This window comes from Epinephelus fuscoguttatus, linkage group LG12 (genome assembly GCF_011397635.1).
Source record: "Epinephelus fuscoguttatus linkage group LG12, E.fuscoguttatus.final_Chr_v1".
Classification (NCBI taxonomy): Eukaryota; Metazoa; Chordata; class Actinopteri; order Perciformes; family Serranidae; genus Epinephelus; species Epinephelus fuscoguttatus.
In genome coordinates this window covers 34824675-34841060 of record NC_064763.1, presented here as the reverse complement: position 1 = coordinate 34841060, position 16386 = coordinate 34824675, and the positions used below count along the sequence as shown (strand labels likewise).

Here is a 16386-nt window from a genome sequence, read left to right as displayed (position 1 = left end):
CTCCTGCTAAACTTCACTGCTTAACTGCATTGTGTAATTTTGAGTTGAAAAAAAAAAAAATCTTTAATTGCCTCCTTTTGCTCCTTATGCTCTATTTCCCTCTGTACACCAGCACCAGCTGTAGGCCTTCCAGCTCACTTGCACAATTGAGTGTAACACCCTTTAACCATCTCTACATGGGAACTACATTCAGATGCATGTGCAGTTATGCAGTTGAGTTGTGACTGAGCTGGAGCAAGTTTATCTTGGTTTGTAAGCAAATTTAATTTCCCCCCTGTTGATAGATGATTGGTGAGGGCAACTCTTCTACATCTCTACTTTCATCTCTCTCCAGTGTGCTAGAATGAAGGTAAGGCTTTGCATGCTAACAACTGCTCCAGTGACAAATAAAAAGGAGAGAAGACGTTCATTTGAGAAAAGTGGACCTGCCATATTAGTGTCTACTAACAACACCATTAGAAATTCTTAAATGAAACTATAGACATCCTGATCTTGATTTTGTTTTGTTGTTCGACCTCCTCCTGTGTACTCTTGAGTCTTTCTAATTAAAAAGCTTATATCTCAACAGTTTTACCACAAAGTATAACTTTCTTGACCTTAAAATTTATGTTTTAAATTCATTAACAACATATTTAGATTTCATGTCGCAACTCAAACGGGAACAAAAGATCATATTGCTCTCCTCATTCACTGCCATTCATATTTTTTCCGATCTAAGGTCCCATGAGCTCTACTGGAAGGGGCGTGACTTCGGCACTCTATAGCTGAGGAGCCTGGCTCAGACTAATGATTCATGATGAGACAAAATCGTTTTAGAACATTGCAGAAAAAAGTTGCAGCGGTGTAATCTGGCCATGTGAGCTTGACTCAAGCTTGACTCAAGATGGTGTCACCTGCAACTAAGCTGGTCAAATTGCTGGCAGCTGGTTTTAGAATGTAAAGCTTGTCACCTGTTTTTAACAGCCAGTCGGCTTGTAGTGAAGTCTGCTGGTTAAGTCAAAATGACCGCAGACGGCGTGTTTGCTTGCTCCATCCCCGCCGAGCCCTCTGTTTCAATTCTCATGGTTTACCGGTGTCAGACAGTGGGTCACTACTGCTGCTCGCTGTATGTGCTTATGCACACCCCCACACACACATTCTCATTGACCAATTAATTGGTGCTGACTATATCATTGTGACATATTTATTACGAACACAGTCCATCTGATGCTCGTTTTGTTTCTCTTTTTTGCTATCTCATTGCGACTACAAATGCAACTGTAGCCAGTATCTCACTATCACTGTCCTCATTCATAATTGAAGAAGCTACAAATAATATTCAGCCACAAAATAAGGCTGAAAAGCTGGAAAACAGAACAGAAGTACAGAGAGCTGTTGCATAGATATGATACACCATCTCAGCAGGTTTTTAGAACGTTGCAGAACAGCGCATTGCAAGTAGATGCATGTTTCAACTCGTCTTGTTGTGAATCTTTAGTCTGAACTGGGCTTAACGCAGCTGTCAATCATGTCAACCATTGCTCGAGAACTGAGCTCAAACTGTCCAACTAGGCAGCGCTGATCAAATATGAGTCAAGACCTCGTAACTGCAATGTTTTCAGGAACATATTTTAGTGTACTGTTAAGCTCTAAAATGTTTCTGAAATTATTTAAGACAAGAAACAAGCAATGCAGTGACAGAATATTGATTACTATTTGATCAGTGCCGTCTAGTTTGATCTTTTGACGGCAGTTCACCAACATGACTGACAGCTGCATTAGGGACAGCGGCTCTGATTGGTTGTTTTTGGTTCGCCAAGGTAGATTCTAGTGAATCCCATAGGAAGCAGAAGGAAGAGGAGAGGGATATGATTTTTTTTTTCACAGATTATCCGTCTCATTTACTTCTTTCAGCAACAGTTTCAGCAATAATGACACAAAATGATTTTTATAAACTGTAGCTTTAAAACCTGTCAGCTGTGGTTAAATAGTAGGAGCCGTAGAGGTACTGCAGCACCCCTAGGACACCCGTTATGATGTACTGCTTGTAAACTGCTGTCATTTTGACTGGGCTGACAGCATTAGCTCTACTTTATCACTTCAGCACATATGACACAAAATAGCTACAACTATTAGCTGGTGTACAAGATGGCTGATTAAAATTATGTTACCTCGGCTCCCACCATTTTTTTTTTCTAAAGTCTGCGTGCCACATCAGAGTACCTTTCTTCTCAGAACCAATTTTTGTGCAATAAAAACAGCTCTATAGGATTTATCTGAATTGTTGCAATAGTTTCTTCCTAGAAGAGCAGTTGGGGGTATATTTAGGAAGGAAAGAATGCCTCGACTTTTACCAAGGGAAATAGAGTAAATTGGATGGGAAGGATTATGTTGAAAATATTAAAATTCTGTGTAAATCCTTGCACTGCAGTATTGCACACATTGTTGGGAGCCAGTGTGGGCCCAGTCACACAGAGCTCATGACAGCTAACTGAAAAAAGCTGCGGCCTTGTGAGTCTTAAATAAAGGTTTGAATGAATATTGAATAAATGGAGGTAGTACTCACAGCTCTCTATCTCCAGTGTGCAGTTTTGCTCATCCAGTGGGTACCTTCTCAGGTCCATCATACAAGCGGCGGTGGTAGTGATCCTGAAAACACATGACACAATGATACTTTCAATACACAGCTTTGTGGTAGAATTTGACAGGCAGCAAACTGGAGTTGGAGAAGGAGAGTTTGTTACTGTCTTAACTAAGTTTATAAATGTCTAACTTTTTGCACCATATCATGTCACAAAATTCTGATGACCATTCATCATCCGCTTAACCATGAGTAACTAAAGACTTCAAATCTTCAAACCCCCACAGGTAAACGCAGGAGCCTTTGAGGGTTTGGGGGTGGTTGCAGCAGTGGTGGGAACTCCACTGGGGATTACAGGGCCGAAGCTAATCCTTATGTCCCAGTTTTAGCATTGTTTGGATAATCCTGTGGGTCCTCTGTCAGGCCCAACCTGAGATGCGAGTCACAGCAGGGATCAAACTCTGTGGGACAGCGGTGATGGCAATAGGCCGAAGATAACAGTGGTCTTGTTTGTGCTCTGACGAGTGCGTGTCATCATGAAATATGTGGGATGAGAGGGAACGTTTTACAACCCGGTGACATCCCAAAGACTTCACAAGACGAGATTATTGCTCGTGTTAAATTCTGTCAGTAATACGACTTCCTTAAACTAGCTGTTACAACAAATCTTTAGGGCAATATATAAATACAAACAAAAATAAATGTCAAAAAGCCTTATTTAAGTGTGTATTGTCCATCATGTCCTCTGTCATTTGATTGACAGTGCTTTGCTTTGTGAACACTGTCGTTGAGTGTGCAAAGTTGTATGAATAAACAAGAATAAAAGACATCGTGGGAGGTTCTTTTATGTTTGCCTCCACTTAGAATTAAAGTGCCTTTCGTGTTTGAAGTTCTTAACCCCTGAACTGTCACTTGAATGGGAGGAGTATACTGAGTGCTGGCAGAATCAGCTGGGCTTTGGTAAACTTCAGCACAGTCATTGACGTTTCTTCAGCATGAAACCTAGGATGGAAACACTCTTTGATTTTCTGTCTACATGAGCAATATGAGCCAATGCATCAAAAATGTCGAGCACATTGTTAGAAATGATTTCAGCACTGTTTGAATTATTTGGCACTGAGCTTGTCTTTATTTAAAGAGCTGCTTCAAACACGACTGTGATTTTTTTTTTGACAAAGAAAACCAAAGTCAGTACCACATTTTTTATAATTCTGCTTGAAGTCCTGCGCTAACTTGTGATGCCTTCTTAAACCAGATACATGCTAAGAAATGATCGCAAAGGAAACACAGCAGTTTAAATCTCTATTAATTATGAAATCGTTGCTCATAAAGCTGATCTACGTTTAAAAAAGAAACACGTCGGCATGGTAAGTGCTTTTATAATAGCTGCAAACTGCAGCAGCCACCGAGCTATATCCTTCTACTCTACTGCCCCGATCATATTTTGTGTATATATGTCAGCATAATAGCATTTAGCCTTCCAATCTCTATCAAAACAAATAGACAGGGATGGATAATACAGGATAATAACAGCAGCCAACCATGAGTCAATAGATAAGGTTATGTTGTCCATCAGACTTTGTGAAGGGAACATAAGGACGAGGCTGTGAGTAATAGGCTGCCATTCTTTCCCTGGCTCTGGTCTTGTGTGAGAACTTGACTCCCACTGAGGGAGTTGCCACAGAGCAGCGCAGCATGGTGGGTAATCGTCTAGGCACACCTGACAACATAGATAAATTTGTGCCAGAGGAGAGGCTCATCTTGAGTCCAATCCTCTGTGTTACACAGCAGAGATAATCACCTTTGTGTGTCTTTGTGCCTCTCTCTCTTCTGCTCTCCGCTCTCCTCGCTCGGTCGCTCTCACGTTTCCATTATTCAGACCAACAGCCGCTGCAGTGCCAATCTTTTTGCATCTCATGATCAAAGTATGTTTTAAAATCCAAGCCATCCAAGAATCATTCAATTGTATATTGGACAGCATTTGTCAGCAAGCTTTTAAGATAATGACGCAGCAGTACGACAATACTTTAACAAAGCTGTTGTAGTCATTCTGTCTTTTAAATCGTGTGCGACCAAGCTCACCGCAGGCACCATATGGTGAACAGGTGGGACCACACCTACCTAAATCAAAATAGTCCTTGTGGTATATTCAGTCAATTTGAGGTCAAACCAAAATCAAGCAAAACTCCTTGCAAGTATGCTCACTCACTATCTCTAGATGTCATTGTCTGGGTAGGTCAATTGAGTCACCAGCTGATCACAATCAACCAATAGCACAGCGACTCACCTTTTCTCAGTCAGCCTATCATGTTACCGCTCCTCGTTTTAAATATGGTTCTTTCCCTGCTGTAGTCGTGTGCGCCCTCCACCTCCCCATCACCACTTAGACACCGTATACATGCCGCGCTTTTTTTTTCCATTCAAATTCATTGTTTTCAATGAGTTCGACTTTTGGCAACGTGCACCACGTCATGTGACGTGGAACAATTATTCACAGCTGACAGATATCCTTCCCTTCTTCCATAAATATCAGTCTGTGGTAAATATGGAAGAGTCAATCATTTTGGGGCAGAGCTGCCAGAGCTTTACATCTGTCTCATGGACGATATGCCCACACACAATAGGCCTACACACTTATTAACAGCGCCTGGAAGACGATCAGCTCTGCACTCAGAATTTCTGGTAAACGGGCAACAATGCAGTACTTGTTAAGGTCAAGGTCAAACACAAGCTGCTGCTGTGCTCTTGAGAAGTAGCTCAAAAAAGGCCCAAAAGTAGAGCCCAGCACCCGACCTCACAATTTCCAGGCGGTTAAAGACGCAGCATGTATACGGCCCCTTAGTCTGTACAGATTCATCAGCCTCATCTGTCCCAGCAGTCAGCAGCCTCAGAGTCATCAGCCACCACCTCCATCACTGTCTGGACTCCATGAGGGGATTTATCCTGCTGCCGCTTAGATGTCCTTTGATCACAAAATATCTCCCTCTGGCGTCCAATTGCCAAAGACTTCTGTTAAATCTTAATCAGCACAAATCATTAGTTAATTAATTCTTACACTCTTATTCTATCTTAAATATTATCTTCACCTCATTCTGTCTCTCCTGACTGAAATACAGTCGTCAATGTTTCCAAAAAGAGCAAAAAAGGGATCAAAAATCTAAAGGATATTGTGCCTCATAACACAAGTCATGACATGATCTTTTCGTCACTGTTTTGGCTGACATGAGGCTGGGTAATATGAGGTAAACCACACCTTTAACATGAAAATGAGTGACTTTGTTTGCATTGTGATGGTTGTAAAGGACAGATGAATTCACATCCAGCTCATAGATTATCAATTTGGTGGAGATTATAAGGTCTAAGACGGCAAGTAAAACACTCAATGTCATATATTTTTTTAAAGAAGGATTCCCCCAATATCAGTAGAAATACTCATAACTCTTTTTCTCTTCCAGTCTGTCTGTCTTTTAACTATTGCAACTTTTATGATGATGTTAATAATCATCCTAACTTTTTGACATCATGTTACTTTAGCAGAGTGCAAAAGCTACAGAAGGTCTCCAATTAAATTTGGGGAACATACGGTTTATGGTGGGTGGCTATTAAGGCTCATAAAGAGGAAAAAATAATTATATTGGTCATTAAAAGGCTGTTTTCCTCGCGAGCAACCTCTTGCACTCAGATAACAAATGTCCACTGGCTGTTTGTTCAAAGAATTTGTGTTTACATTGAGTACAAAGTGTACAACTTCAACAACTTCTCCTACAGACAGTCACAATGATTTATTTTACAAGCCTATTTTGATATTTCACTGGCAAACAGCCTGTTTTGATGGCTCTGTAAATATCCACATGAAGTGAGGGAAGTAAGGAAAAGGAGACCACAGGAGTGAAATGATGAAACGAGAGGAGATGAGAGAATATTTGAGGACAGAGTATGTCAGGTGAGACGGTGAGGGGACTATCATAACGGCGCCTTTTAATAGCAATAAAGAAGTTCAAAGGGAAGAGTTCTAGCATTAACATGCTGTTTCATATTACACACCTCGGGGGTTTCCACCCCCCAGAGTGAGACGGGAAGGTTGTTTGAGCCTAAGAGGTTTAGATGGATTCTCCTTTTCTTTCTTTCTTGTCCCCTGTCTTTGTCAGCATTTATTTCTCTCTCTGATGGATTTGCTGCTGGTGATGAGGCTCTGTGGCTTCCAAGTGTTTAACCAAGGAGTAAATTGCCAGTTACTTTCTGGCAACTTTGTGATCTCTGTGTCAAGATGGAGTCAGCGGCGTAGAACTGAGAGCAAGAGCCTCTGGCAGAGTCTTTAAAAAGACAGTGTGGGAAAGGTAAAGGTTTGGTATGTTTGTGTGGGGTTATGTGTGCGTGTTCGTGCCCCTGTGCATGTTTGTGGTGTTGCTGTCACTCTGTGGATTTGTTTGTCTGTGAAGGTAAGTGCCTGTTTGTGTTTGCAGCTGTCTGGCTCTCCATTTACCCTCACATACTTTCCCCTGCTTGTCCCATCCATTAAATGATGCACAGCCGCATTTCTCGCTCAGTCTTAGTGTAGTCCTTGGTTGCCTGGTTACCGCCTGAGGACAGTGCCAACCGCACCAACTGAGCCCCATATGTTGCATCACCTGCAGTGACCCTCCATATTTACCAGATTGAGCTCGAAGACTCTGTTCCTGGATGGATCAAACTTGTGAGGTCAAATCAGGGCCAAGTAGCCTGAAGGGTTTCCACAGCAGTCATTGGGATTCAGCCCAAGTAAATGTGTTGACTCTTGGTCACATACTTGGAACCGACACACAGGACACACATCTACTTTTCCTTGAAAACAACATATAGACACAAGAGTGATCCGAAGATCTAATGCTAGAGCACTGATGGGTATCGTGGAGTGAAGAGAAAATGAAAAGGCAAAAGCCAACCAAGCAGCAGTACAAAAATAAAAAAGGAGGGGTTAAAATTTGTACATGTTCATACCACTTTAATTGTTTGATTAAATTGCAATAAATACAATAAATGTAGATGATAAGAATACATGTTTTTTTGGGTGGGGGTGTGAGGTGGCACCAGGGGAAGCTTGCCCAGGACGCTGAATATGCTAGGTCCGGCACTATCTACAGTAGCTTGCAAGTTACTTACAAGCAGTGTGGGAAAGATGAGCCAAGTTTGAAAGTTGTGTTTACAAACCATGATCGACAATTCTTGTGGTATATAGCCCTGTTTCCACCAAGCAGTACGGTACAGTTCAGTTCGGTACACATTTTGTCTGTTTCCACTGTGAAAAGTTGTGGATGGTACCAGTGGAATGGTTCCGTAACGTCCCTATTTTTGGTCACCCCTTCTGTCAGGGTACCTAGCACACAGATCTGTTACTTAAAGGTGGAGCTGTGAACACTGCAGTCTGTTGATTGGTCAGTAGCCTGCGGTCACTCTGCTCAGGGCTGAGTCATGGCTGGTTTTGTAACCACTGTTCATACCGAGTTTTACATTAGTTTTACATTAGTATATTGGCCTCCCAAAAAACACCATTGAGAGACTTCAGCTCATTCAAAACTCTGCAGCTCGGCTACTAACCAGAACCAAGAGCAGAGAGCACATCTGGCTTCCTGTTACATTTAGAATTGATTTTAAGGTCCTCCTCCTTGTATACAAAGCCCTAAATGGGCTGTGACCAAGCTACATCGCTAATTCCCTTGTAAACTATTTGCTTCCTAGAACACTGTGATCATCTGCTGCTGGTTTATTGGAGGTTCCCAGCAACAGCTTTGTCAATTACGCCCCACAGCTATGGAGCACCTATAGAGCTAAAAACGTATCTCTGAGTTTTCACTGATACAGGTCTGAAACTGTTTCTTTCTATGCTTTTATTTTCTTTTTACACTTCACCCTGCTGCAACTCTTTTTTTTACTTGATTTTATGATTTATAGTTTTACAATTCTATGATTTTATGAATCTGCTGTTTTATGTACATTCTGTCTATTTTCATGCTTATACTGCCCTTATTGTAAAGCTCTCAGTGCTGCATTTCTTGTATGAAAGGTACTATATAAATAAAGTTTATCATTATTATGAGTAAACTATAACTATACAAATAAAGGATGTTTTGCTGCCTCTCGCAGCAGCTGTAGAGAATTAACTTATTTCACTGAGCTGACTGCCGTCGACTTTTGAGGTGGAGCGTTTACTTGTAATGTTGCTCAACGCAAGAATTGACGACGTGAATCCATCAACACACTTTAAATTTCAATGTGAAAACTTTGACTATTACTTTAGTTGTTTTATTTTTTGTCTCTCTTGGATGACATACACTTTTAGTGGATCTTCAAACGTTAAAAAAAATATCTATCTATCTATCTATCTATCTATCTATCTATCTATCTATCTATCTATATAAAAATTTCGACTGCATTATGTGAACTGTGTGTATTCTATTTCTCACGTGGAGAAAAAAAAAGTGCCACAGAGCGTTGTTCCTATGGGCTCCGGCAACACTAAACCCCTGAGCTTGCCTGAGAAGGACTTCATGCACAAACGTGCTATTTTTAAATATCCCACTGAGAGAGACTTTCACTGCAGTCTGTTCTATTTCCTTTTTGAATATGTTGGTGTGTAACCTCGTTCGGCGAACAATAAACCAGGTACATCTAGGAGGAAATACATTGAGAGCTGGACAGAGCAGTGAGTGACAACAACCCCACATCTTTTAAGGGTACTGTTTGCAGTGGAAATGCTAAACGGACAGAGGGTCTTGGTACCATGTCTGAAGGGTTACTTTTAGTTCCAAAGGTACAACAGTGTAGTATTTATAGTATTCATTCCAAGTTTTTTGCCTTTTCAGAGAAAATCAACTCTGCCCCATACATGTCCGTGTCTGAAGTACTGTTTTTGACATACTTCTACTTTACTTGAGTAATATTATATTGTATTGTATGTCTCTATTTCTACTTTTTACAGCAATATTTTCTAGTATTTTAGTTACTTGTAGATTTCAATTTTACATACTTAGGATAAGTTTATAACTATCAGGCTCCTCTCCTGTGGAATCATCCTCCTGTTACGGTCCAGGAGGCAGACACCGTCTCCACATTTAAGACTAGACTTAAGACTTTCTCTTTGCTAAAGCTTATAGTTAGGGCTGGCTCAGGCTTGCCTTGTACCAGCCCCTAGTTAGGCTGACTTAGGCCTAGTCTGCCAGGGGACCCCCCTATAATACACCAGGCACCTTCTCTCCTTCTCTCTCTCTCTCTCATGTTCTGTTACTGCATCTCACTAACTCTGCCGTACTGTATGTCACTAACTCGGCTTCTTCTCCGGAGCCTTTGTGCTCCACTGTCTCTCAGGTTAACTTGACGTGTGTGGTTGCACTGCTGCCGTGGTCCTGCCAGATGCCTCCTGCATCTATTGCACGTCTGTCCGTCCTGGAAGAGGGATCCTTCCTCAGTTGCTCTTCTTGAGGTTTCTACCGTTTTTTTCCCCTGTTAAAGGTTTTTTTGGGGGGAGTTTTTCCTTATCCGCTGTGAGGGTCCTAAGGACAGAGGGATTTAATTGAACTAAACTGTCTCATGATGATCGCATCCAAACTCACACTGGCTGTTAGTTCCCCTATGCTTTGTACTTGCAGCGCAGTATTTTTTACATTGTGCTACAGCCACACGCTTTCATAAAGGATCTGAATACTACTGCCTGCATATTCTTTACAAATGTCATTCAGGGACACAAAATGCACGACATGCCAGAGCTGCATTATTTGATATTTAAGATAATGATAACTCATCCTCTATAGCCAGCTGGTTCCCACCTACAGCCGACCAAGAAAACATAGGGAGTAGGATGCCCACGGAGCCAAATCACTTGGCTGCTGTAACACTAATTACATACTCAACAACAACAACAACAAAAATATCACTGCTATTTATTGTTGGAAGGCAAAATATTATGTTTGACATTTACTGCCTTACATTTAATGTTTAGTCAACTCGATATTGAGTATTCAAATCAGATTTTATTGCCGTGTCCATGCGCTCACCACTCCTCAGTGACAAACACATAAGAATATGCAGGCCCATCCTGCAGCAAATAACCCCGATAGAGAACAAAGACGACCCTCCTTCAGAAGTGGCCTACCTGTCTGAAAAATACAGAGAGGCACTTTTGTTTGTTATGATTTGCTTTTGCATCGTTATTATACTTCCTGAAGTCAACTTCAGCTATTCACAGTTGTTTCTTCACCGGTAAAAGAATGCCCTTGAAATGGTGGCTTTAATTTTGAAGATCAGTGTGGAGGTGGTACAGATGTGTGCACATGAATGCATATCAGCCCACAAAGAGGGTCGGTGCTGTTTGCCCTTTCGCCACCATAATGAAGCCTTGGGATGAATTGGCAGTTCAGTGATAAATACAGTAACTGTGTGTGAATCTTCATCAGCTATTTATACATTCTCTGTATGTGTGGCTTTCTCTATTATCAGCATCTGTGGACTCGCTGCATTCGATTACATTTCCAATAAAGAGCCTCACTAAGAAGATCCCTCGCTTCAACTGCATCTCACTGTTTGCACTAACAGATAATGTAGCCACGATTTCCTTATTACAATATCTATATGGTAATGCTGTGCCAATTTAAATATTAAACATGATGCACAGATTACTACTGTATGAGCACCACTATGAGCAATGGGTCAGACGTAGTAGTTGTAGGAAGAACACTTTTTTTCCCTCGTCACACGCACCTCAAAATTTTGTAATGATGGGCAAAAACAAATTACATTCCCAGAGTCTGATCATCCAAACGTGATGTGATTTCTTTAAGTTGATAACGGCTGTGGCTCAGGTAGAGGTAGCGGTAGAGTGGGTCGTCCACCAGTCCACGTATCCTATCCACAAGTATCCTTGATACTGAACCCCAAATTGCTCCCAATGGCTGTCCGATTGGTGTGTGAGTGGTTACTGTGTAGCAGGTGGCACCATGTATGGTAGCCTTGGCCACCAGTGTGTGAATGTTTATGTGTGAATGGGTGAATGTAGTGTAAAAGCACATTGAGTGAGTTTCTGCAAACCACGGATTTGTTACATGTGTACATTACTTTGTAGTGGATACCTTGAAACTTAAGGTTTGTCAGCAAAGCTGTAGTGAAGGTGTGGTTAAGTTTGGGCACATAAATCACTTAGTTTTGGTTAGGAAAAGATCACGTTTTGGGTTAAACACCCACGTTTGGTGGCACAAAAGCTGCTGGTAAATGCTGCAACGTGCCAATAAAAACATCCAGGTTTGGTGCCAAAAGCACTGATGGAAATGCCACGAAGGGTTGCCAATAACCAACTGGTGTTGCTGGTTTTAAAGAGTGGTCTGCAGTGGTCTGCAGCTGGGCAGGTGTCTCACTGAGGTGACTCTCAATCCACCATCCCCACCACCTCCTAATGACAAAAGTCATAATATATAACGTCATTTTAGAAACGTTAACAGGTGTAATATGTGCAAATGTAATATATTTGTGGTTTTCAGAAACATGTAATGCAAACATTTTCTTCTGGCAACTGGGCTGCCGTCACTCCCAATCAGTTCAATTTTGTAAAACTTTTACAGAAAGTAGAACAATAATGGTTCACTTATGTACCAGGTAACTTAATGCTTGTCATCACAATGGTCGCTGTTTTTCACGTTGCTGACTCATTGCACTCAGACGGCACTTGTTTCAGGGGGAGTTACATACTGCAACTGTTTCTTAATGAAAAACAGTTTGTCCAAATGCTCACCATTACTGTGCAGCATCTCCGCTGGTCGCCTGGCAACCTCATTAGGACGACTGTGACCCTGGGAAGTCACGACGCCTGGCTGTTGTTCACTTAGAAATACTTAGAAATAGTTCCAGCACATAACTCCACGTAAAACCACAAATTGGCTTCTTTACATTTCTCTTTGTGTACGGACTAATCAAACGAGACACGTCTTTGCTGGTGCACTTTAGAGGTGTTTATTAGGCGTATCTCTTTTTTTAAACTTTAAATAAAGTCATCCTATTACCCTACTGCTTTCAGTTTTTATAGCACTAGCTCTATTCTCAGTACACAGACTGGCATCAATATTCTCATTGTATTCTCAACTAGCAAATAAGTGTATTTCCCAAAATGTCAGTGCTCAGAGAAATATACCAACATTATCCCTGAGCTGAGATTCTGAATCACTTTATTTGTAGTTTCACATATTGTTATTCACATTTGTATCCTTATCAGTCAGAATGTAGTGATTCTAATTTGCATAACCCCTATTATTATTCATATTTGATTTTCTTTGGTGTATGGTTTTACTACTGGCTTCCGCAATAACCCATTTTTCATCTCAGGGACCATTAAAGTTTCATGTGGTCTAATCTAATTTATTGGCATAATAAATTAAATAACTACATGATTTGTATTAGACTCCAGGGGGGACAGTAATATGCTGTATCTGCATGTGCTGCGTTGATTTCGGTGCACTCATTGACATATGCAAGATCCCATGACCCAATTTAGGATTTGGAAAAATCCGGTCATCCTACTTACATGATATTGAGTGTCAAGGGTGATGGATTTCTTCTCCCAGTTTCACTCTAATCCCACTTCATCCAAAGTAATATTTGCACTGACTTTAGTCAGAACTTGGGCAGTGCATGGGAAATGTGGAACCCATATTCTGAGTGATTATGGATTTTTCATTTGCATATTGGATTCAATGGCTGGGTTGATACTGTGGGTTATCTGTTTCAACTCAAATGGCCTGACACAGGGATGATTTTTTCTATTTGAGTTTTATTTCAGCATAATCTGACCCTCGCAATCTGCTGTTGCCTCTCTAGCTGTCTTCTGTGCTCTTTTGTCAACTTTTGATGTTCAAGGCAATGAGCGTGTCGGCTCTGATGTAACAGCGACGCACTTCAACGCAACAGTCAAACACTTAAACAATGATTAAATGAGTAGCGGAAGTTGCTGAAGTTTCCAGTGTCACATTGATTTCCTCGGGGAGTGGCAGTATTTAGGGGACAGAATGTCCAGGATGTCACCGACTTACTTTAGAAAATTCCTTTATTCCCAATAAACCTTTAAAGATTAAAAAACCGACATCATCAAACAACTTCTAACTCATCAAGCACTCCCCTTGATGCTGTGTTTACTGTGTGTTGGAATCTGATGTGCTACATATTTATTTTTTTTCATCAAATCAAGCGTCTGCAAATTACTTGAAACCGGCTATGATCCAGAAGGAATGGTTATGTCGGTAAACCAACTGTAAGTTTGACAGCAGGATTTGGCTTCTACCAGGGGACTTCTGATTTAATCTGAAGGCAATAAAATGTATCAGACCGCAAAAGAAATAATTCCAAAAAATCTGATTCTAATTGACTTTGCACTCGTGAATGCTCTGGCATAATTGAACACTGCGTTCAAGTGAAGGTCCCTTGCTCCCTTGCAATAATACACTTAGGGATCTAATTATTGTGCCTTTGTTTGGCAGAAAAGTCTTCAAGTGGGTAAAATCAGGAATATATTCAGCGTCATTCTGACAGTTTCTTTTCCTTTCTTTCTTTAACTCAAGGTCTTAGCACTTGTTCCATGAAAAGTAAAATGTGATTGTTGCTGTGAGATAGAGATCAGGATTTTAGTCCAAGTAGGCAAGTAGCTGCCAGATGGATTATGTGCTGCACTTATTCTTCCTCCTTAAGACTTGTATCATTATCTCTTGCTCTCTTCCTTCTTCTCTAACTGCAGCACTCACCATGTCCAGCAACTGTTTACCCTTTTCTTGCCATTCCAGTATTCAGAATCACGTGGACTTCAGCAAATTTCTCCCATCAGTGACAGAGATGTTTTTTTTGGTTGACACAAAGGCCGTAAAATAGACACGATGTAACTTTATGTAAGAAACCGGAGCAAACTACAACATGCTGAACACTGTAACAGGGCACTGGGTGGGTAATGAAGACAGACAGCGGTGATGAAGAAGACCAAAGAGAGCAATACTGACAAGATTTCTTTCTAATCCTCTCTTTAACACCCCTCTCTCTCCTTCTCTGTCTCATTGTCTCTCCCTCGCTTTATTTAATTTCACTCTCCCGCAGCAGTGCCAACGTGCTGCCATGATGGCCATTAAGATGTTATGATTTTCAATAACTTTTTATAGTTTGGGCATCCGAGGCCTATTTGCAAAATGAACTGATGAGACATCAGTGAGGTGTGAGAAGTGCACTGTAATCATGTTAACTTTGAGAGGTTGAAACTCGGTGGAATGGGTCAATCAATTTATATTGTACAATTGGGGGTTTGTTTCTGGCAACTGGAAAACATATGGGACGTGTCATATTAACATTTCACACCTGCAAAAGCTTGCGGAAATATTCTGAATGTCATCTAAAGTGGTCTCCCAGAAGAATATTTACAAAGAAAAGGTCAAACCTGATTTTTCTCTCAAGTAGAGCTCCAGTCTTTGCAGCCCTGACAAACAAACGCGCTCTCATTGTCTGAGAAACTCAGTCTGAGAGGATCGTAAAAATTACAAACAATTGTTCACTGATAGAGAGCATGATTAAGATGTTGATGTTTCAATCACCTGACAAAATTTCATTCAAAGTCGAACTAAAATCAGTGTTCAATTCATTATTAGCTGGAGAAAAAGGAGTCTATGGTGGAGTATATAAAATGTTCTTTTTCTCTCAGCCTCTGAAAGGGTGCATAGAGCAATAACAGGAGAACAGAGAGAAAAATGAAACAAACTTGTGCTGGAAGCTGCATGGCTCACAAGTCAAGGTGAAACTGTGTTTTGTTAAGTGGTTAATGATGGGGGAAAATGAATGAGCAAATCTTTTGAACAACTTTTTTAGTGTGCAGTACGCAACGGGTCAGCCTGTCGAACGTCTGAGTGCTCATGAATCCCAGACTTTTCCCACTCACTGTACTGCTTACGCTGCCTGATATGGAAAGTGAACAAGAGACAACTGAATCAGACTCGAGTCTTTCACCTGGGAGAGCAGTGTTCACGTTCCCCAAAATTACAGCCAAACCCTGTTCTTTTTTCCTAAACCTAGCACGTGCTCTTGTTACCTAAGCCAAATGACAGTGCGTCCCATAACGTCAACAACCAACGCATCAAGGGTATCTTGCATGTCGTATCTGGATGCTGAAAGCCCATGACCAAACATTGGTAAGTGACAAGGTTGGAGTGAGAATGTGTTGTCTGAGAACAACTTGGATGTTACAAAGAAGATGTGATGATCATGTTGATAACAAAGAGCGAAGGAAACAGATCAGGTGAGCCATGAAATATGATTGGGAAGTTGTTTATCAGATTATTCCAACACCACATAAATGGAGCACAAGGCTTCGGAGGTAACTGGGATGTCTGCTACCTGCCCCACGAAGAAAACAGGTTGTTGGTCAGTGACATTTCTGTAACATCACATGGAGCATACATAGGCTATTAAGTGGTATGCTGGATAAAAGAACTAAAATGAATATTCTGTCTTGGTTAATGTAAACTTATAAGTGATGGCTGGTAATGCATAGAAGAGATGTTTTGTGGGCAGGTGGCACTAGCTTGAACAGGCAGGTAGTATACTGACACCATATTTTGCAAAAAGTATAACAATTTTAAAGTTTGATACACAGACATGTATCAGCTCAAATGAACCAATACTTTAAAAAGAATCACTCCGCCCATCACTATCAGTATCATTGAGGAGTAAGCATAAAATCCGTACCTAGACTGACCATGATGGCATTTGCAGTAAAGTTTTGAGACTAATGTGTTGCAGCTGACCAGCTAATTCACCATCTATCCTGCAAACTGACATTAAAC

At 41.0% G+C, this 16386-nt stretch overlaps 1 protein-coding gene across 1 annotated transcript in view; it reads right to left on the bottom strand.

Annotated features, from left to right (window-relative positions):
- The window catches only part of LOC125898083 (gamma-aminobutyric acid receptor subunit beta-2), an 85725-nt gene that overhangs the window by 29817 nt on the left and 39522 nt on the right, over positions 1-16386 (bottom strand). Inside the window, exon 5 of the mRNA XM_049591729.1 lies at positions 2546-2628. Coding sequence (XP_049447686.1) covers positions 2546-2628 — 83 coding nt within the window. The remainder of the gene's footprint in view (positions 1-2545; positions 2629-16386) is intronic.